This window comes from Chlamydotis macqueenii, chromosome Z, assembly GCF_036417535.1.
Source record: "Chlamydotis macqueenii isolate bChlMac1 chromosome Z, bChlMac1.mat, whole genome shotgun sequence".
Lineage (NCBI taxonomy): Eukaryota > Metazoa > Chordata > Aves > Otidiformes > Otididae > Chlamydotis > Chlamydotis macqueenii.
In genome coordinates, this window is record NC_141593.1 from 41,494,835 (window position 1) to 41,518,873 (window position 24,039).

At 39.7% G+C, this 24,039-nt stretch overlaps 1 protein-coding gene across 2 annotated transcripts in view; it reads right to left on the reverse strand.

Annotated features, from left to right (window-relative positions):
• The window catches only part of FRMD3 (FERM domain containing 3), a 142,948-nt gene that overhangs the window by 97,687 nt on the left and 21,222 nt on the right, over positions 1–24,039 (reverse strand). The window contains exon 1 of one of the 2 annotated variants that reach the window (XM_086770996.1): positions 11,046–11,061. The exons of the other annotated variant lie outside the window; for it this stretch is intronic. Coding sequence (XP_086627122.1) covers positions 11,046–11,048 — 3 coding nt within the window. The 5' untranslated portion in view covers positions 11,049–11,061. Of the gene's footprint in view, positions 1–11,045; positions 11,062–24,039 lie in introns of those variants that run through there. 2 annotated transcript variants of the gene reach the window in all.

The following is a 24,039-nucleotide window of genomic DNA, read 5'->3' on the forward strand; positions in this document are numbered from 1 at the left end:
CAGTTTCTTTCTCTGATCACCAAAAGAGAAACGATGATATTCCAAAACAGGGGGTACAACAGGAGCAAGTCTCAACCTCTCAACTGCACAATCAGATCCTGCCTTTCTCTATCACATCCATCTCCTATTGCACATCACCCACTGTCAGGGGTGACAACAGGGGACTGACAATGACAGCTCCAATTGTTGCATTAAAACTGCACCCCAAGCTAAGCACAACCCACCCATCCACCCTCCCCACCAAAAGGTGAAAAAAGACGCAAACTGCATGGTGTAAATACAGTTTGCTTCTCTTATACGACAATCTTGCAATTTTGGGAGTGATGTTCATACACTTCCTATTGGCAGTATTGGAAAAGAAGAGCAAATACGCTGTACAACACACAGCAAATGAACTAACGCAACCAAAACAGTATCAATAAACAACCAGCCTTTAACAGCATCCTGTCAGGCTACATAAACTAGACTCAACTCAGCTTTTCTCCTGAACATAGAGACATTAATCCATGTCAAGGACAAAGATTCAGCTTTCCTAATGCAACACTCTTCTGCCTAGACTGTGAAAAAGCAAACATACAAAGGTTATTTGCATCAGAGATTTCAAATCTGAAATGAAAAAATGAACACATTTAATACAGCATTTTATCTGATCTAGGAACGAGTACAACGCATTTTATTGAGATGGCTTAATGAGTTTGAACAATAAAATAAAAACTCCTAAAAAACTGTTTTGCTGTGAATATCAACAATGGTTTCAACTGCAGCAGCAAGACAATACAGAAAAATACGTCCTGTCTGAATGCTACACCAAATGTATAAATAGCTTTTATTCTGATAACCTATGATAAACATCTGATAGTCCTTTCCATTTTGTAAATTTTAGAGATTGGTAATAAAAGAGTTTAGTGACAAATTGCCTAGATTTAATGAATTACGTTTTGACAGTTATCTGCCTTCATGCTTGCTTTTCTATCAACTTCTTTCCTCACGTGTAAAAAAATCTCTATTCCACTTCCTCTCGTTTTGATGCCTATTTTGGTATAGTAAGGAAAAATGGACTTCCACTTCCTTTTCTGTTATGTTCTTTGAGCACTGAACACAATAAAATACAGCAACGAAAACATCTGGGGGCTTAGTTGTATTACGCAGCTTGATAATCCAATCATCTATCCATTCCATCCATTTACCGCCTGCATTTCAGCTTAGAAGAGAGCCTTGCTCCAGACTGGCCTGAACAACGAATCAGCCTCTCTGCAGAGAATTGAAGGATAAATTCTTATTAACTCTTAATAAGGGACGTCATGAGTGCTTCCTGGCAATACACAAAAATGTAGGTTTTAAATAACCAAACTCCTCCGGAAAGGAGCTGTGTTAAGGATGGACCAGGAAATTTGTCTGCTTACAAAAACATCTCATGGTTGCCTAGCACATTCATGGAAAACATCTAACTAATAAAGTTACATATTTGCTTTATTTTCAGGAGCAAATTTATTTACTCAGAATAAAAGGGCCAAGAGCAGCAGCTCTGAATGCCAGAACACATCTCCCTTGAGAAACCTATGGGAGTGCACAAGCTGTCTCCTGCATGTGTCCTAAGCTAAGAAAAACCCTAATCCTACCCCTGCCCAAAGCACCACAAAGCAAATAAAAAGGCAAACTGCAAACTGTCTCACCTATACTGGCCTTGCAGAAGAGATCAGAGAAAATTAAGGTCTTATTTGACCATTAGTGACAGTCCAACATATCCTAACGATGACATGGAGCAAATACAGGCAACATTTGTACCCCCAGCCAGTCATTTGGGTAACAGCCCAGGGCAGGCAGATGCCTCCACTGCCAGCACGCTGCTATACAGGGCAGAGGGAAGCAGAACCATCCCAGATAATGGAGGAGGGAAAAATTACGAGGGCACTAAGGGATGCGGACTCTGCTTTGTCCCGACAGTGTACGGCGGCTGGCTCAACACAGCTTTACCAGTGAGGTGGTGGAAAGCAAGGATAACTTCAGACATTCAATACTAACTCACTTCAGGGTGTTCCATGCCTAAAGCACATAAACAGTGAGAGTGGCAGCACAATCAGCATCAAACAACGTACTGCTACCCACTCCGCAACGCCAGTTTCTGGGCTAGCAACACAGATTTGTTGGCGACCACGAGAAATCTTTTTCAATTTTTTTTTTAAATTGCTTTCAAAAACACAAGCATGAGAAGGATTTTGAAAAGTTTACTAAACTATTCTAACTGAGTAAATAATATAGTTCAATATACTTCCAAATTGTATTTTTAAAATACCAGCTCAAAGGCTGCTTTATGGGATCCTTTCTGCAAAATAATGTATTTTTAAATGATTTATTATGCACTCTGGACCCCACTCTGCAAATCTTACTGGTTTTATTTTTAAAAAATTCAGAGCTTAATTCTGCAAGGGTCAAATGACCCACTAACTTCACATCTGATGGAGGCTGAATAAGTTAACGGCTGGGGCAGGGGGAAAGAAAAAGAAGCACGCATCACACAGCATTTTGCAGTCTCGGGCTACCATCTCAGCCTGCAATGCAAGCTGCTATTCGCACATCACAAAAGGACCTCTTCCTGCTAATTTATGGAGCTCAAACTTGTACACAATGCCTAAAGGGAAACAGAGAGGTCAGTTCTGAAGTTCTCTCGTCTTGGTCTCAAAAAAAAGTCAGGGTATATATATACATGAGCAATCCAGGGTCATCCTTTCTTGTGTTTGTCTTTGCACTAACATGCTTCCCTATTTTCTTTACTCTTAAATTTTTTCCGCGTTTGATATGTTAACATTGTAAGATGCAGCACTGCACATCATGCAGACTTCTGAAGGTCTGGAATACAAGCAAGTATCTTGGTAATAGCACATGCATACATCATGTTTTCTCTGGAAAAGTGTAACGAGGGCCAGGCGCAGATTTGCAGAGGGGAAGATGAGGGCCCAGTTTACCCTATCTGCTTGCAAGTCCTCCATGAACGGCAGGCAAAACCAGAAAAACTGTCAGCAGTCACAAGACTCAGGAGCAGCCCAGAGGCATTCCACTTGAAAGAGACAGGGCAAACGCATATGGCTTTCTACCAGCAGCTAACTGGCACCTAAGAGGAGTGTTATAATGCACAAGTGTGAAGGTGCAGCACTCCTACCATCCCAAGATACACGTGGGAACTGCCAGGGATGAAATAGCTACTGACTCGAGATTGCTGGATCCCTTCAACCTACTTGCAGCAGAAGCCTTTGAAAAGTTTACTGTATTCCCAAAGGGAAGCCAGAAAAAGTAGGTTCATTCCCAGTATTAATTGGTGCGGTCATGGGAAACTTCATCAGAGCGTTGTTCAACGAAGGTATGAATTTGAACCAGCAGAACAAGAGGAATGACATCTTCAAGGCAAATAGATTGAGTAAATTATGCAATGAAACAGAAGGTTGTAGCCTCAGTTCTTCACTCTCCTTTCATGTAACCCAAAGACACCTGAGTATTAATTTCATTAATTACGATTAAGTTTAATTTTAAAGTTTTCTAGAGATGAAAAAGCTAACTAATTAGTTCTGCTTTTATGTTCATTAGTTCAAAAGTAAGTTGACCAGTAAGCTGCGTAAATCTTTAAATATTTTAAAAGTAGAAGTGCTTTAAATTTTCCTTCAAATTCCCTAAGAAACTGAGTAACACAACTGATCTCTATTTTGCACAATCCTTATGCTCTTTGATCTTTCTTTCCAGGAAATGCCAGTCAGTCTCCTTTATGTTTTAGCATACCTAATGCTACCAAAGATGCTTCAACTGAGAAAGTGCACATTCTAAAAAACTCAACCTACAGGAACATGATATTGATTGTATCTAAAAAAAATTTACAAGGGAAAATAGCTCTTTCCAGTTATCACTTTAATACATTTAACTAATATATCACTGAGTATTTATTGAAAAATTGTTGCATAAAGTAATTTAAATGAAACAAGAGAATCAGAAAATCCAGCGTTTAGAATCATCTAACATAAAATCCAGCATTTAGACTCATCTTTTCCTCTGGTACACAAAGATGAAGATAATGGGTTTTGCATGTATGATTTATGCGGTAAACAAGGAAATTAAATGCTTTCCCAGTTCAAAGCACCATTCTGGCCACCACCGAAGCCATGCCTCCCATGCACTGCCTCTCACATAAACTGCTGCACGGCTTCATGCAGTTCAACAATCCACTTACCACTCTTTCCTCCTCAATTCTCCTCTGCGTGTCACTGCACAAGGAGCTAACACGGGACAACATATGCTCCACAGCTCATGGCAATTACTGACCTCACTCTGATCTCAAGAGCAGATCTTCTCCTTCACTGGGGACTTGGTGCTGGTAACTACCTTTAAAAAACAAGCAACAACCACCAAAAAACCAAGCAAGCAAACAAACAAACAAACAAACAAAAAAACAACCAAACAAACAAAAACCCAAAACCACCACCACCAAAAATTGGATCTTGATATGAAAAAGGTGCCAGGAAAATAAACAATTAAATAAATCACTAATCAAATAAAAAACCACACAAGCATACAGTGGATACTAGAATTTTACCTAGATCATGGTCTAGTTATAGCAGAAGTGACCATTATGGACAGGCAAGAGCACTGAGCCTGCTACTGACATTAAGCACGTTCTCCCCATGTCTGCTGAACTGCAACAGTAAGATTTTTCTTCTCTACTGTTTCAGATAAAACTTGTAACAAACAGCACTGCTGCCAGCGTGGCCCTTTTCCACATTTTCATGCTTTATTGTTACCGAACACTGGCAGTGACACTGATGATCTGACAGCCCTTATACTTAAAAAAGCACAAGGAAATGTAATTACAATGCACAAGAGCAGATGGAAAATTCTTGTTCCTTTCATATGTACTGACAGTTCTGACCATTTTTATAGATCACAACAGTACTGAACAGAAGCTATCAATTAAAATTTTGTAAATAAAGAATACTATGCTAAACTACACATGCAAAGTTAACCACTGGTATTTTTCAAATTTTAAAAACCTCATATTGAATACATATTGAAAGTGAACATAAAAAAGCAAAATGCATCACTGGGGGTACTAGAAAGGAAGTTCATCATGACCCTTCCCTCAAATCATTCAGTTGTCAGAGTAATCAGTCTTTTCAGTGCAAGGCTTTTACTTACCCTCTCAAAGAAAGAGCAATTTTGTTACCCAGAGAAAGGTGCAATTTTCTTTAGAGCAACAAAAAAATACATCGTTCCTGATTAAACATTTATGTCCTTTTTTCCACCCCCATCCAGAGAAGGGTTAAATTAAACCTAGCCTTCAAGCCAGTGCATACCACCAGGTCCTGAATTTCCAAAGTTACTTGAGAAGCAAATGTCAAAGCCAACAGAAGATGCTACTGGCTTCAGAAGGGCTCTGCAAAATACAAATATCCATTCCTGAAGAACCTGCTTGGGAATCCTGCAGGCCACAGGCCGTTCAGTCATCAACAGCTTCAAATAAAAAAACTGACCTTTTCTAAAACACTAGAAGCATATGAGAGGTTTAGAATGATTTCTCAGAGTGTTCAATCCAACTACATTCGAAGTCAGTTGGAAATTATTTCATTAAGAAATGGAGTAGTGCCAAAAACCTGACTATTACCACAGAAAAGAGCTGACAACAAGTGTGATCACACTTCATGCCCCATGCTCTTCTCTAAATATTGGTTTTATATTTACCTAAACAAATCCCTTCTTAGCTGTTAAGCCTGGCTGCTTTTCTGTCTCACATGGTGATCTCTAAATCCTTAGTCAGCGCTTGCCTAAAGCTTAATAAAAAACGGGCTGTGACATCTAGGACAGCAGCAAGATAGAGGAATCTGAGGGAAAGCAGGAGAAAGATTAAACATTCTCCCTCCTACCCCATATTTCTCCTTTAACAAGCAGAAAAGTGATAAAGTTTGAGCTAAAGCAGGCTACTGTGCTTGGCTCTCCCTCCTGGAGACCAGCGGAGCCCAGCCCAGGAGTGTGACGATGCTCAGCTCCCCACAGCAAGCCGGGAGCTACTCCTCAGCCTCCACCCCTGCACCGCTGCTGGGTCAGCAGCGTAAAAGCCCCACGTGGAGATCCGGGCAGGGGCAGCTCTCCAGAGTGAACATCAAAAACGTGTTCCTGTGGTGCCAAGTAAACGGATAAAATAAATAAGGAGATCACCTTCTGCCCAGGACTTCAGGCAGTCACCCTGCACTCCATGGCCATTCCACACTGCAGGCACAGCAGGGATCACGGCCACCTGGGGTCCCCTGTTACAAAAACGCAGGCTTCTGCCTCAAGAGCTAACAAAGCTACCCTTATCTGAAAGCAAGACACGTCCACGACTGGCCATAAACCATTACTTGCACAGATGCACATACACCTGCTCATATACTCGTTAGTTTTGATTTATTTATAGTGCTACAACTATCCACCAGGTTTCTTACCATTCTCTTCCTTTTGGTTCTGGTTAAGGCACAAGGGCTACAACAAGTCTATACATTAGCTGATATCCTCAATGTATTTTCCATCTTTTTGTAAAGTGAAGTATTGTCTTCTGAAAATGCCTACAAAAATTAGGCTCAGAAACAGCCAGCACTTTAAAATACTCAGACTATGAAACATCTAAACAGTCTGGAAGACTTGAGTTGCAACTTAAATCGTCATTATTTCATCTGAAGTAAGTTTTCTTTTACTGTTTAGAAAAAAAAAAGCTGCAGACCTCTAGAAACTCAGACTTGTACAATATTATAAGCACGTAAGCAAATCCTTCACACAACAAGAGGGAGAAACTATGTATTATCCAGTTGACTTGTTTGGCTAACCTCGCCGTAAAAGAACCATCTCTTGGGTACGCACATAATTCCTCTCCACTCAGCTCATCTCTACGTCAGGCTTTTTAGCCCTGTAATAAGCACTGTACCAGTGGCAATACTGTGGCACAGAATATGATGAAAATACCATCATGGCTTACCGTGCTCTGGACCAGTTCTCAAAAAATTGCAATCACCATGGGAATGGAGTGAAAGCCTAAAGCAACAGATAACGAAAGGGGAAAAAGTCCTCAGTGCCTGCTCCCATAAGGAAGGAACATGAACAAGAGAGAAGGAAAACCCCCGAATTAAACACCCTTCTGGTTCATCAGAGAAACTGAAAAGTTGTCTGGGCAGAAGTATTCCTCCCTCTCCACATTCCCTCCTCCTCTCTATTTGTACAGTCACCATATTAAGCTTTTCTGTCCAAGGAGATTGTTTAGTATTTTCTGCAACAAAAAATAAAAATAAAGGGTTTTGTAATCTTCCTATGTACAAGCCGTGCACTAGATTTCCATTGATCTGCCCTACAGCTCACAGATTTACAAGTAAGGAGGTGAAGTTGTTGCTGCTGATGGAGTAAGTCTCTGGTAAAAACATAAGCAGAAATAAAACATTGTAGAAAACAAGTTCACTCTTTTTTTAAATTACTACTTAATATGTGGAGATATAAAATGCATCGACAAGTACTAAAAAATTGAATGCGAGAACAGTAAACAATTCAAACAGTCCTCATATATACCATTGGAAATTCACCTCTTAAACATAAAAGTGGTTTCCTCAGAAGAGTTCAGCACGTGCCTTCAGTTTCAGCAGACTGAGAAATGTCAGCTCCCCAGTTAAAAGCAATCTGTACGCCAGCATCCCTTTGAAGGATCCATATGCATCAGGGCTGACGAAGCCAGGCTACGCAAGGTCTCAACTTCATTACCAAATGCGCCATACATCACAATATTACAAAAATGTATGCAGAAGGTTCTGCAATCCTTCATTTTACAGGATCATATAGGCCCTTAGCATCATCACATAACACTTCCAATAAATATTAACAGATTCATCTCTGATGTGGCATCTTTGTGATGGAAATTAGCACCAGGCTTCCTATTTCAGCCAGGAAACCAAGACACTTTGAGGCTGTTTTGAGAAGCTGAGATTGAGAACTTCACTTGTTCCTAGTGAAGGCAAGTTCAGGACTTTGCCTGCAGCTCACCCCTGTGCATTCATACCCTGAGAATTTAGGAGTCTCCAGTTTTGAAGACCATAGCCACAGCACTTTGGGGTTTGGGTTTTTTCCCCTCTGACACACTTTCTTAAACTTAATGTAAGTGAATTAGCAGAGATCCTCTCTTTAGTCATTAAACCCTTCCTCTCCTCTTTTGTCTCCACTATGAACCAGTTCCAAGTGGACTACACAAATATTTCCAACAGGATGCCAACACAGACAGGTATCTGCTGCTTGGCAGTGTGGGTTTGTTTTTGCTGCTCACTCCCTTAGTCTCATCCTTTTCCATACCAATTTTTGACCCTACCAGCTCAGTTCTCCAAGGCTGTTCAAACTATTTACAAGAAGCCCGAGCAGAATAATATTTTGCAGAAATGCCAGTTTGTGTCCCCAGCTGACAATCCTGCTTGTTTCCCAGCCAGCCTGGCTAGCAGATACATGATGTAGCATCAGCCTACGACTTTTATTCATCTGCATGTCCTTTTTCTTCAGAAACATGCATGAACAAGGAATCTACTCCCTGTCAAAAATACCACAGAGGTTGCATTTAACAGGAATACAACAGAAGCCCACTGTTCTTTAACAGGACGACAGAGGCATGTGTCCTGTTGCTCTCATACAAGCTTGGCCAAACTGTTTCGGGGACAAGGGATAAAAGCCTCCCACCACTCATCCAACCTCCCACTTGCATACCAATTTTCATGTGTAAGCATGAGAGGTTAACCCCTGTGACCCTGTACTACAATGATGCCATTCAATGCATGGAGATAAACAACTTTGTCTCAGCAGTAAGAAAACTTCTCTAAATGTTGATGTAAAAAGGCAAACTAGTTCCACTGCTAAAATTTACCGTAAATAAATCTGTAGGAAACAAATATTGCTGCCTAATATATACACTGGTAAGACACCAGTGTATCAGAACTCAGAGAATGCTCTACAGATTTTAAAATACTTAGCTTCTTTTACCTCACACAAACACTCTTTTTTCAAAGAACACTAATAGGGAATTTAAAGACTACCTTCAAAAGTAGGATTATTGTACTTTTTGCAAAAGTACACATTTTTCAAATTACTCCAGTGGGAGCCAATGTGAAGCAAGGGTAGAATTCAGGTGTGCAGCCCCACGTGAGGAAGCACACACAAGGGGCACACAAAGAATCCATCCTCCTTTCACCTGGCAGCAGCTAGAAGCTTCATTTTGAGAAGTAAAAATTTCTCAAAATATCTAGACATGCTACTTTGCATGTTGTGATTTTATTTTACAAGATCGAAAGTTCATCAGAATAATTCCACTGAAAACTTACTGTAACCATTCCAGAGGCTTCACACACTCCCCAACATGGAAGGTTCCCTGATACTCAAACTATTTTGTAAGTGGACACCACTTACAAATTTGTGTCACTTTCGGCAGGATCTGCATACTCACGTGACCCATTTAAGAAAAAGGTGCACATACACACATAAATGCTGCTGAAGTCATTTATCGATTTTCACTTAACTTGCAACTAGATCTGTGTACCAGAACTGTTAATCTCTGTTCAAGTCCTCAAACCATATGGGTCTCTCTCATCGCATGGGAATACAGGGGTCTGACCTTCCCACGACCAAATAAAACTTCTATAGCCGTACATTTACCCTGCCTCTATGAATCTGGACAAACCTCTGAATATCTAAGTCTTTGCTCTCCTGTAAAATGGGTCTAAACCACCTGCCTTTTTCTCAGAAAAAAAATTCACATCCATTAGAGTCTGTAAATAGCTCCCTAAAATTTTTACATTTACTTGCAAATCTGTTGCTCTAGCCATCAAAATTTCTAAAGGGAAATAAGAAGCTTAGCCCTCTCAAATCTGTAAAATGGTTACTATACAAGAGCAGCTACATCAATTTTTGTGAGAGGTGGGTAGAAATAAGCATAAAGTGGAAGCAAAGACAAGGTGGCAGAGCCATAACTTTGGCTTTTGCTACTTGTGTGTTTTCATTTTGATCGACTCCTGGAGAAAATGCACACCATTTATGCTTTCACGCAAAACTGGAGGGGCAAAGATAGTCACCTACAAACATCTAAGTTCTAAGCAGGGCATTGGTACACTTTAAAATCAGGCAACTGCTTAAGGGGCTACTAGAATTGTCTCTCAGGCACCTGCTTTAGCTGTAGACCGCCTGCAGTCGACCTCTTCACACTTACTTTTCTGCCTCCAACACCAAACTGTGAATTCAGTTGAAAGCACATCTATTTGTAACATGCACATTAAGCAAAGAGAGAGATGCATGCGGCTGTAGAATATACGGGATTAACACCGACCTCTCTCAGACAGCAGTACTGTGATAGACTGCATCCGTAACTATCTGTTAAAAAGATATAGTACCACTTGCTTCTCCTAGATCACGGTCTATGCGCTCTAGAGAAGCTAAGTGGTTATATGCAGACTTCTACTGGAAGTCAAGTGCAAGTTCAAAAGTGCTATTTACTACTAGTAAATAGCTAGTATGAAAACATAAGCTCACTACAGGGAAGGTTTGAATAAAGGAATTATTTCCTTGTTAGCTTCCTCTTCCCTTCCCTGAAAACCCAACATAGTATTTTTGCCAGGTAAACCAGGTATAATGGCGTAAGGGACAAAGAGGCTGTGACGTACCAGCTTTACATTTTTATGATCCCTTGCAAACAGATGACTTCTTACTGGTTTGGGTTGTTTTTTTTTAAAAAAAAAAGAAGAAAAAGGCTGCAAGATTCATGGAAACACACATAAGAAACCAGCAGCAGAGGCAGATAAAACTGAGCTCTTCCAGGCCTCTGCTCTAGGTGCACCATCTTCCCTCTTTGCTCACTGCAGTTTCCCAATTTCTGTGGTCTTGACAAGAAAAGAAATGCATTTAAATCAGAACATCAGCTAAAAAGAACAACTTCAGGAATAAAATTTTAGTCCAAAATGTTATCCAATGAAGAGTCTGAAGTAAATTGTTCACGGTTTTTAGGAACCCCTACGCAAAAGGTTTACCATAGATGTTGCTTTAAATCTGCAAGGAAAGCAGCTCTCTCCATCCCAGTCATCAGAGGCTGAGAGCACGGTGTCCACTAATTCTAGCATGTTTCACATTCCTAATGTTATGTAGGTAACAACACCTACAGAAAAGCAGGAGAAAACACAGAGAATAATGGTGACATGATGGACAGTTAATTCAATCATATCATTGGTTCATGAATTACAGGTGTATTAATTAATACCATACATAGTAGCTGGCAGTTTCAGATTTACTATCAATTAAAAGGCAAGCATGCAAAACAGAATGAACCTTGCACAGAAGAGCTGCTACTGTGAAGGGCTGTAAACCAAAGGATAACTAAATATGCACCTCCTGCAGCAATACAAGTATCTGTGGTATCTACCTTTACCACCAAGCTAACAGCTACGGAAACTACAGAAATGTCGCAATGTATTAGCTCAATTACTTCTTGCTTCAATTTCTTTCACATTTTATGGATTTAGTTCAAGATGGTATACCTGCTTAGTGTCCTCAAATCACCCCTTAAAATGAAAGGAAGCGCAGCTGCAAATCTGATCCTTTGCTGTGTAATCTGTCAGTCCAAGTCAAAACTGCACAACAAGATGGACAGCCTTCAATCAGAATGTCCTGGATGTGGTAATTCATCATCTCAGCACAATCATGAGATGAGTAAATAAGACTCACGCTAGGGCTACTATTCAACTGTAAAAATAACATTTTAATGAAATTTTTTATTTCCTTGAAGACTAACTATGCTAACTGCTGATTTTAAAAAGTTTCATCCTTTGCAGAATGCAATTACAATTTTGCTGCCAGAAAATCCTCCACATTAAGTACATCCCTGTTAACTAGTCTGAAGCTGACTACCACTAAACTAGTAAGAGCCCAGATATTGCCCACCATTTAATTTCCAATTTCTACTGCATTCTTTCAGCAGCTTTTTGACTTAAAAGCTACTCCAGACTCTACAGCAACAAGTTAATAGCAAATTTTCAAACTACTATATTTGGCAACTTAAACAAGCTACTAAATCCCAAGTTTCACTTTAAGGCACAATTGTGTTTTCTAAGACAGTATTTTATCTTTAGTTGCTTACTTTGTCTATATCCATCAGTACATCTCATTCTAACTCAGAAGTTTAACATGCCCGAACCAATTCCCGTGCATCAGCAGCAGCTCACTGCAAACAGCTGTTCAACTTCTGAGTTAACCTGTGAAATATCTTTGAAGACATATACTGCATCAAAACCACTAATCTACATCAACCAATAACAAGATTAAAAATACATCAAAACAGAAACTCAAAATATAATTAGGCTGAAGAGGCATATCTGCTCCCCTCCCACATATATTCTCAGGAGCTGTCACAAACGACTATACGCAAAAAAAAAGCAGCTCTTTGTAAGTATGGATGCAGGAAATATTTATTCCTTGCAAACATATGATGAAGCTCATATGTATACAAACCCTAAGGCATAAACAAATCCTCTGAGAAGCATGGTCACATCAGAGTTCCCTTGACTTGCACTTTCAACAACTGACAGAGGCAAGAGGATGAATGACTGTAGTACACTCCTCCTAGCTAAAAATAGTTTTCAAAATACTGGATGAGGTCTAGTCATGAAAAGAGAAAAATAAGTCTCTATTTAAAGACAGAAGAACTTCGTTTCTGTCAGAGGTGATTTCCAGAAAAAAAAAATTATCATGAAGCAGAAGAGTTTCTTAAATTTTGAGACGTTGTTACTGGTTAACACAAAAGAGATCCCAAACGTGCTAATTTTGGATACAGGATGAATGATATCCACCATATTAAAAGAACTTTGTATGCAGTATCTCCAGCAACTATTATTAAATGTCACCACTAATATGATTATAGAAAAACAGAATATGCAGTACACTAAATATTCCTTCTGTACTGCACTTTCAAGGACAAACAGTATATGACGGTACCACTATATTCATTTCCACAACGAACCTCAATTATGTTTGTTCTCCCTCTTCCCTCTTCCCCTTCCCCTTTTCCTTTTTAATGGAAGCAACTAGAAGTTAAATATTTCACTTGCTTTCCTAAGAACAGCAGTTACAGGATACACAACAAAGAAAACTCTCACAACAAAGAAAACTCACCAGCTCCACTCATTATCACTGCAGTATCAGTATTAAAAGACATCACAGTGTCCTCAAATCTCATCCTTGGAATTTGAGATCCTTAGGGTAAAATATATGGAGTTGGAATCATTCAAGGCAAACAGCAGAGTACATACTTAAAACACAGGGGAAATACAACTGCTTGCAGTTCAGCTTCAATTTATTTGCTGCTTTCATATTCCTACATTTAAAGCCTTCGGAGGTCTTCTCTACTTGGCCTCTAAAGCATTTACATAAGAAAAATAAGTATCACCTGTTCAGGTAAAGAGTCGTGCTTTAATAAAATAATGTCACAGAGAGGGCTGTGCTCTTAGTACTACTTAAGCCTCCTAGCAGCTTAAAGTAGTTGGGTCTTTGCTGTAAGGCTTTATGCAGGGAACATTTTATTTGTTTAGCACATAGCATGACCAGAAAAGCTCAAAAAAGGGTTGATTTTCTCTTTACTAATAGTGAAGGGACCCACTGCATTGCTTCTGTAAAGACTATTACGCAGGATATTGACCTCAACAAACTGCTCAGAAGAATTACAGACAGTCAAGTAAGAAGCAGAGAAAGCTAAATTTAATTATGAGATAGCAATGACAATGTCTGAACATACAAAATAGGTGCCACTTCCATTTGTGAAGTTACACTAACCCATAAATGTCCTTACCTTCTCTGCAGAGACCCTGTGCAGCAATCCAGGACTTTTGTCTACTGTGACACCTCAACTATTTGCAGAGCCATCTACCAGAGGAATGCAATGACTTTCTCTGAGGATGCTTCTGGGGGATACAATAGATGCTACAGACAGATATCACACTAGGACAAGTCTAGCCATTTTATTAAACCATCATTATTAGGCGACTCCACTGCAGAGTTGAGATTTGTAGAAAAAATGCACAACACACCTTACCGAAGTGCCTTGTTAAGGTATTTTTCACAAGACCTCAGCTGCGTATTTGCTGAACCTACAAGGATGGTTGGATGGCTCTGTTGCATATCCCTCATCTGACTTTTCAGGATTAAAAGCAACGTAGAGACACAGCTTCACAAGGCAGGTCTGAGAGGCATCCACAAAAGGTGCACATAGGTATACATTCAGGTTTCCCTAAGTCATTGCAAGAGACATTTCTCTACGGTTATTAAGTACAGAGGCTGGTACTTGGAAGCTCAACAGTCCACCTGCGTTCAGGCAGGACAAGGGCAGCAACTGCAGCCACTCTTCCATATCCTAGCGTAAGCTTCTGATTTTTACAAATCTGATTGTAGCAGCTAATTCTTATTATTTGAAATTTATTATCCCGGATAGACTTGGATTAGACACCTTTAGAGTCACTTCAGACATCTATAATTAGGTCTGGAACATCCTGATATCATCAACCAGTATTACTTGGTCTGGAGTGTCATTACTCCTCCCTCCCCTTTTTACCCTACTCTAGCACTGTCCACCACAAAAAAAAAATACTTTTTGCAATTTTGTTTTTAATGAGAGCCTACTTCTTGCTAGAAAATGCTTTTCTTAGTGTGTCAAGAGTAGACAAAAGTCTTGTTTCCAGTCAGACCCCACAGTAGATGATCCTCATGGGGCCCTCAAGCTGTGATGGCCAACTGCAGCGATGAGAACATTTCATGTTCATGCAGGATTTTCTACTTGTGCGAGATCCACGTCAGTTTGTCACCTGGCTGTGCAGCTATCACAACGGCTCCCAGAAATGGAGACTCTTCTTGCTTGCAGAAGCAGCTCCTCAGGAGGCTTGCCTTTGCTCTGATGCTGCCGGCACACACACTGAATGCTCTTGAACAGGATTCCTTGAATGGCCTCAAATGAGATTGTCAAGCACGCACTTGCCTTAGGACAGCTTCTCCTCATGGGGCTGAACCATCAGCATCTCAAAGAAACCAGACAGACCGGGAGCTCAATCCAGCTGCTACGGTATAAATTTTACTTTAGTAGAGAATAAGCCTTCTCCCAGGGCTCAGCTGTTCGTGTTGTGCTGCTTCTTCAAGTAGCTATGACCTTTCTTTGACGTCAACAGATACACTTCTGTCTGGAAATTGTCTCCAGCTTTAACATTGCATCTGCTCCTCCGCCATCCACACACACACACACACTCACTCATACACACTTTCTCTTGCTCATCTTGAGCCCTCTCTGGTGTGTTACTAAATATAGCAGAGCAATCAAAGAAAATGGAAAACAGTCTGAAATATGAGACTAACAGCATTATATAAATTTGAGTGTAATATATTAGAGTTACCAAGAAGAAAAATTCTCTAGCAGCAACAGTATTTTAGAGTTCAATAATCTTTATCACTTTAAAAAAGACTTTTGGGACAATCACCCCACTCAGCACCCAAATTAATCTTTACTTGTGTTCCTTCCACAGAAAAGCGGCAAATTGACCATTCTCAAGATGGTCCTTAAGATCAGGAAGCCCTGACATAGGGCACTCAGAAATCTTAGCTGCCCTCCTGCAATTCCCTCTCTCAGGAATCGAGCATGACCTCCTGGAAAAGCAAATCTCTCTTTGTCTCTTACTTTAGCATAAAGACCTAATGTGTCATGATGGTTGATACACCTTGCAACCCCACCCTCCTCAGCTGATCTCTCTGATAAATCTCTGAAAAGCGCTCAGCTGGTTGCAGCCCTGGTAAGCACCAGTGCAGTGACCACTTCTAGGGAAAGGATCGGAGTTAAAGCTCTCACTGAAGTGAGAATAAGAATATTAAGTGAGAATAAGAATATTAAGAATATAAGGCTTCATACCCAGCACTGTTTCAAAAGGTGCTGGACTCTTTGGTGTCAGCATTTCTATCTTCCGCATGGACTTGAGGATTTAAGTACAGAAACCAACCTGGAACTCCTGTAATTCCTAAAAATTTTAATGGTTTCCTAGAATTCTAGGATGACAATTAGTCTTAGCAATATGCACTAGCTGATGGACTTTACAACAGAAGATTTGTCTCTTTTCAGTTTTATTTTCTCTTCTTTCTACCCTCACATTACTTCATGAGGCTGTTCTGGAATAATTGATGGAACTAAAGCAAATGTGGATTCCAGCTGGAAGCTTATAATCACAGCTTTCAAACGGCATGCAGCGTTGATCTCCACTCACTCTAGATGCCGATGATAGTATCAGCTAGAAGCATGTTGAAATTAAAATGGCAAAACCATGAGGCAGTAGTCATGCTGACCAATTTTGAAATAAGAGCATTTTCCAGTGTGTTTATAATTGATTTTCTGATGTTTTGATTACTGAATTTTTCTCACAAATCTTCTGAGTTGCTCTTAGGAACACTGTAAGCTGCATGTGCAATGCTCTTTCTCAGAAAACAGACAATGGCCACTTGAGCCCACGATACTTTATCAGCAGCATTTCCTGTTTCTCCCATCAAGAGGAGGTATAGAGGGAAATTACTGGAGCTAAGAAGGAAGATAATGAAATTTGGTTTTTGCTAACATCTCCTGTTAGCAGCTGCAGCTTCTCCTTCTCTCAGACGCAGAGATGGGAAAGCACATGCTGCCTCAGCAGTAGCAGCAAGGGACTTCATATTTGTGGTACACTAAAGTAGCACAACACAGCACCAGGTAAAGGTATCCCAGGAACTCAGAATGGGACTCTCCTGGCAGAAAACAAAGGACTGCTTGGATCAAATCCAAGCTTCTACCATGGGCTTAAAATTAGCTCTCTGCCTGAGAAGACTGAAGTGCCAGCACATACTGAACCAGCCAGAGTGCCATTTTTGACATACACAAACTTTACGTGTGAGGTGGAGTTTGCAACTGGAAAAGCTAAACACACTTCATTTGTCATTTTAGTTTTTATCAAATTTCTGTATCTTTATAACACAGGCTTAACTCCCATTCAGTATTCATATTATTTTCTTCCCCTTATCTCTTTTTACAGTAAATCACTCAATTGATTCAATTTTCTTTGCGGCTGCAGCACTTCATTTAAAATGCCCCGAATAGTGAGTTTATGCGTCACTGCATTACAACTCCATAGTTAACCTGTACCATCTTCTCCACAGATTTAACTGGTCACCATACCAAGGCCTTTCAGTAGATCCTAGCAGTACATACCTTGCCTAGCAAACAGTACTAACCACGCCTATTCAGCTAAGCAGAAGGAGAAAATTATTTCCTGAGAAACAATGATACAACGAGATTAGTGTTGTCCTTCGACAAGAATTACACAGCAGATGCTGCCTTTTGCTAACACGCAACTTGGCCACAGTTCAGTTGGTCATGTCGATGGCTCCCCATATGCTGTATTTTGGGTTATGTTTTTGTTACAGAGAGAGGCTGACTAACAGAGAGAGCTCACCTGCACGGCAGTTGATCTGCCCACTCCAAGGGCTCTTTCCATCATCCCCTGCTCCCCACTGTGACAAAGAGAGGCCTCACTCACACAAGAGAGAGGAGTCAAGCTGACTCTGCGAAAATGGGCTTCTGAAAACTGCCCTGAAGGTACCAGCTGAATCGCAGCCAGGCATCTTCACAGCTCACCCCATCTGCAGGTGCAATTTTACTCACGTACTACTGCAGTGAATCGGATCACACAGAGAGGAACAGGTATGCACCAAGCTAAGTGAACTACGTTAAAAAAAAAGCCGAGGACTAATGTATCGCAAAACCCTTGACCCATGCCCATACTATACCTTTCAACTTAACAGACCGACCAAGAACACAGTGCAATAAACTGCAGCAATTGTATCCCACCCTTCCATGAAACCATTTACAGAAAACAAGGGATAACACACCATTTCGTAAGAACTCATTCTAAAAGGTGGTGGAAGCTGCATGCACCAAATCAGAGTGAGCCGGCAGTCTCCGTTTCAAGCCCCTCCTTGATCAGATGGACAACTTCTCTGTATGGCCACTGCCCATTAAAAAAATTAACAATTGTAAGACTTTCTAGCTCTGCCCACCAAGCAACAAGATAATAGTATTTTCCCAACTGTGTATCCTCCCATGCAGGTATACACTTTCTTACAACTTGCATAGACCCCAAAGCCTTTGAAGCAATCAACAAAATACTTCAGGGCTAACTGGCCACATCTTCTGTAGTACATTTTGACATCTACACTAACAGCTAATTGAAAATGAACAGGTGAAGCAAGAAAAATCTATCCCAAGGAGAATGAAATTTTTGCAAATTAGCAAATGAGCATCTATGTGTCCCTTTTGAATCCCAGACTTGAGGGACTTGTTGCTTGAGGTAACACAGACAGAAACATTGCCAATAAACAACAACTTAAAATGAGTAGTAGGAGATGATGTCAGAAAGATATATTTTTCTTTCTTATCAAGAACAAGAAACCAGAAACTGTCTTACAAGTCATCTAACCAACACTACAACATTACTTCAGACTGAATATTGGGAAAAATTTCTTCATGGAGGGGTTACTGAGCATTGAAATAGGCTGTTCAAGGAAGTGATTGAGTCATCATCCCTGGAGAGGATGTGTAGATGAGGCACTTAGGGACATGGATTAATGGCGGACTTGACAGTGTTAGGTTTGTGGTTGGACGCGATGATCTTAAAGGTCTTTTCCAACCTAAATGATTCTATGATTCTATTACTGAACATGGAAAATGCCACTAATGCTGTCCTCTCGTAACTTTTCATACAGTAAAATTCATAGTGTACAAAGCACCTACTACTCAGTAAGGGAAGGGAAAACTGCAACAGTCCAGCTATTTAAAAAAACAATTTTTACAAAATCTGAATTCACTAAGGTAATTTCCATAATATCTATCTGTACTTTTATAAACACTCCATGTAAATTTAGGAAATTGGTTAAATGTAATCACAAAGTCATAGAATCATAGAATGGTTTGGGTTGGAAGGGACCTTAAAGATCATCTAGTCCAACTCCCCTGCCACAGGCAGGGACACCTTCCACTAGAACAGGTCACTCAAAGCTGCATGTAATGTTCTCTAGTAAAAAAATCTGGTCCATTTCTTTCTTAATTGCACAGACAAAGTAAGTTGCACAAATATGAAGGTTTGAGGAAAGTGTTACTGACACCAGCTCTCTATCAAAAACAGAGAGAAAATCGTGATATCTCATCAAATCAGGACATTCACTGAGAACACACAAGACATAGGGGAAGCCCACATTTACCTGAATCAAATTTTTTCTCAAGAAAGGAAGACCCTAATTCTCTCTTCATTTGCTCATCTAAGATACATCTTATTATGAAAATGAGATTTATCTCACCTCTGCTGAAGTTATACCTAGTTTTTAAAATAAATTCATACACACATGAACACGCATGTGTGTGCATGCATGTATGCAAGTAGCAGAAATAAAAGGTAAAAAAAGCAATAGTATTAATGTTTCTATTTATGTCAATACACCTGAATTTATTTCCTTCTAATAATATTTTTTAAAAGGCAGTTAATTCATTCAGATTTACTATGCAATTTGCATATTTGTGCAACTAGTTTTAGCTAGCAGACTTGACTATGACCCTTTGAAAAGATCCTGAATAAGTTGACAGAAGTTAGAGAACAATAAAAAGTTGCAATTCACCATCTGCTATGCTTCTTTAAAGCTTTAAAAGTAGTTAACTATTTTTAAATCCAGTCCCTGACCCCAGCATTATACTCTCCATTCTCCTTTATTTCTTACTTTTCTTGCTTTCATCTGAGTCATCTTGCCCTTTTCTTCTTTCTGTCTTCTCCAAATAAGACTTATCAGTAAGCATTATTACAGATTACTAAAAGAGGGCACTACAAAGGAAGCAGAAAAAATACAGGAGGAAAGAAGAGAGAAGTGAAGGTGACCGCAATAAGAGTAGACTCTAGTTTATTTTTTAACTATAATGCTATAATATGGTGTAAAATGACAGCAGTATTTGCCAAGCAGTGCAAACACAAATCTAAACCTGCTACATACACAGGGTCCTACATAGATTTTTGAGGTTTTTTACAAATTAATTCTTCAGTGTTTCGAAAGCAGCGGCTGATGTTGAACAATTCTATTTGCTCACTAGTTGCTATTGCTTATGGGTTTCTAACACGCTAAGCCAGGCATAAAATGATTTTAAATGGCAGATTCTGGTCCAGAGCCAGCTCTGTACTTTGTCAAGGCTCCACCAATGGCCCAGATATGCAATGCCTCTTACGTTCTGGCAGGAGATCCTTCCCCTGCTCTCCCAGGGGGTTGGGAAGAAGCTGCAACGTGCTGCTCCAGTTCCCAATTGCTTAGAAAACGCGCGGTGCCTTTTGGTGTTGCAGAGCTAGAGTCAGCACACGGCCGCTGCTCCCTGATGCCTGACCTCGCGGACAGGGAATTAATCAAGGTCTACTTTTAGTAGACTCAAATTAATTACCTAGTCCTTTGTTAACGATGATATTCACAGAGTAAACATCTCAATGACCAAGTGAGTGTAATTCACAAAATTATTACAGAGCAGCAAAAGGACACAATGTTTTCACCAAAAGCCTGCGGATGGAGCTTGTTTGGGAAGCTGGTCCTTGAGCAATTCAGGTGCTGCATCCAACTCTCTTGAAATAAATCTTCGTAGTCTCTCCACAAATCGCCTGTTGGGAAATCTTGCATCAAAATAAATAATCTGTTGTCTTCAGTTCTTTAGGGAAGTACATCTAAGCTTTACAAATGAGTTTGTATGCAGGGAGGAGAGATGGGTTGCAAGTAAAAAAAGCTCAGCTAGTGACAGACTGCAGTGTCTCTAACTTAAAAAGCCTAAATGCAGAGGACAAGAAACACAAATTTAAGTTAAAATCCTCACTGCAGGCACTGTTTAGCAGATGTGGTAAGGGAGGAATAAAGTAGCACAGGTTACAGAACTGTCCGCAGGGGATTCTCAGTAGAGAGGCAAAAATATATTTACATTTCTGATAGAAGTAGGATTATGTAAGCATGGACCACATTATTTAAATTAGATAAACAAGAAGAATGAAAGAAATAACATTACCAGTAGACATTCTGACCTAAGCTCCACAGGCCGTGCAAAATGCACGGCACCCATCAAATATGGCACCCAGCAGCTGCTTATTTCTATTTACCCTGGTCCGTGTACCTGGAACCTGTCCTGGTACACATAAATCAATAATCATAACAATAAACCAATACTATACACACATGCGCATAATGATAAACTAATAGCATAGTAGCCAATATAGAAAGGCCATTGTTATCATGCAGCAGTTGCAACTTAATATTTTGACACAGCTATACCAGAGAAGAGAATATATTCAAAAGAAAGCTTTCACACTTCAAATCCAGAGACCAAACAGTTTCTGTTACTACATATATAAATGCCATAAACTGAAAGAAGTGAGGAATGTCAGCTATCAATGAAAAAATGGGCTACAAAATAAACTAACTCCACTACAATTAACATCAGAGATGGTTAAGTATAAACCAGCATTCAGCCTTTCATTCAGACACACTTTCTCCTCATAATAAATCCATACCTGGAGTGTTGATCATTCCTCTCTGATACACCTCACAGAAACAGGGGAGCTCTGGTTAAATTTTAAATAAAAGCAAATATATAAATATTTGAAGAAATTTTAAAAAAAAAATCATAAACAGTAGTAGTAACAGATTATTAGTCCTGACCTTCAAAAATAGCACAGCTTCAAGCACAGGAAAATCAGCATTTTGATCATTATTCAAATTCTATCTTAATTATAAACATATAAATATAAACAAATGCTGCATACTACAAATAAAATGCTCTCACAGAAGAAGGAAGCAAGCTTGGTTCTAGAGATGCAAAGATACCATTCACACACAGCTGGGCCGACAGAAAAAAAAGCCGCTATAGCTTGCCTCTCTTCTCTTAAAATACTATAATCATGAATACTGAAGATCCCTTCTGTTTCTGATGGCAAACAGTAAAAATCTGCTAAGGAAAGATTTTCTCAGCCCTTTTCATTATACTGTGGAATACTATTTACCTATTCATTTGCTGATTTTCAGAAACACAGAAGCTAGGCTATTAGGCTATTAGGCTCAATCATGTTCAAGGCTACAAAGGAATGCAAAGTCTCTGTGGCACTCTGAAACTAAATCATAGGCAAAAGAAAAAAAAAAAAACAAACAAACCAAAACAAACAAACAAATCAAACTCTGAACAACCACAAACCAAAGCATCCTAGAAAGCATTCTGGAAGATTTTATTCTTTATCCAGAGATTGACCATAATGGAAAATACAGATCTTGCAAAATTACATATGAAAGGGAATATTTTGCCTTTTGTGAGGATATATTCAGCATGCAACTGAAAAAAAAAAAAAAAAAAGACTAGCAATTGAGAGTATCCAAAAAATGGAAACGCCTATAAACAAATGCCTCTATATTACTAAATGATACAAGTCAGGAATAAATTAGAGAACCGAGACTAATATCACAAGAGTCTGTAAGATCTGGCCCAAGAATTATCTATAAGCAAAGCGGTAAAGGCCCAGTTCAGACTTTCTGAATTTCACCCGTACAATGTTACCCAGTTCTGAAGCATTCAATATGGCATAAGCCAATGAGCCTGTCCCATTTGTAAAGACCCATTTATATTCCAAATATACCCCCCAGACACAGTACTGATACTGGAGCGGAAAAACTTCCAAGAGATACTGTTTAACTGAAATGAGAAGAATAATATGAATCTCACATTGAAGAAAATGTTCTACGGATAATTTTTTGGCAGAACTTGGTCACTACTGTACAACAAAAAATGTAAACAGCTCTTAATATTCAGGCTACAGCTATACCTGGGGACACGCTACTGTGACTGGAATGGAAATACATTAAGTTTGTACTTTGTAAATGGACTGCTGCCAACTTGAAATGTCAGAAACGGCATAAATAGGACTAAAACCTTTATGTACAGCATGCTGTAGTCCCAACAAATGAGTACTCATACAACAGAGCTGATAAGGAAGAGCATAAAGAGGAAAGAGTTAGAGACAACTCAAAGGTTTCTACACAAAATCCCCATCATCCTGTCCTTGTCCCCTGCATGTGCAGCAGCAACAAAACGAGTCCTTGGGGTCCCAGTTGCCCTCATGGACCTCTACCCAGCAAGATACGGTAGCTCCAGCCACACCTGAACCTCTCCCCATGGAGAGGACATGCAAAACACTACACCACTAAAAGCTTCTGCCAGGGCAGAAGTTGGGTCCTGCCTCCCATCCCAGGGAGGCAAGACATCCGTATAAAGAGTAGGGGGGTGCAAAAAGATGAAAATACTCTCTGAAACACTGCCCAACAACACTGCAGATAGACAGAACCGATTCAAGACCAGAGACGTTAAATGCCTGACAGTTTAGTCACACATTGAAAGATAATGGGCAGGGAAAGTTTCCTTCTTAAACTACCAGCTGGTTCTGGGGTCAAATAATTGAACTGAAAATTTCTGATGATGATGAAAGCAGCTTCTAGCCCTCAGGGATTTTCAGGACAATCTGGACACACTACTCCTAAATTAAAAAAAAAACTAAAAGCTTAAGGATATTAAAAAAATACAGTAAAATATGGGTCCTTCCCACATACGACCAAGGCAGACCTCAGCACAGAACTGCCATAGACCTAGGCTGTGGGTAATGCTGTGTGACACTGCTTGACGGATTTCTTCCCCACAGTAAAGTGAGTTCCATAAAAAATTCTCCATAAGTGATGGAGATGCCGCTTCTGCTTTTCTCCCCTCAGGCACATATTCTTTAAAATAAATACATAAATAAATTAACTAAGTAGAAAATAAAGAAATGCACAAATAAATAAATGTAATAAAATGCACTCATTGCCATTTACCTAAAAACCTTTGCTGAAACAAGGACACCCTCTGTGACCAGTAATTCAGTCCTAAGTATTATGATC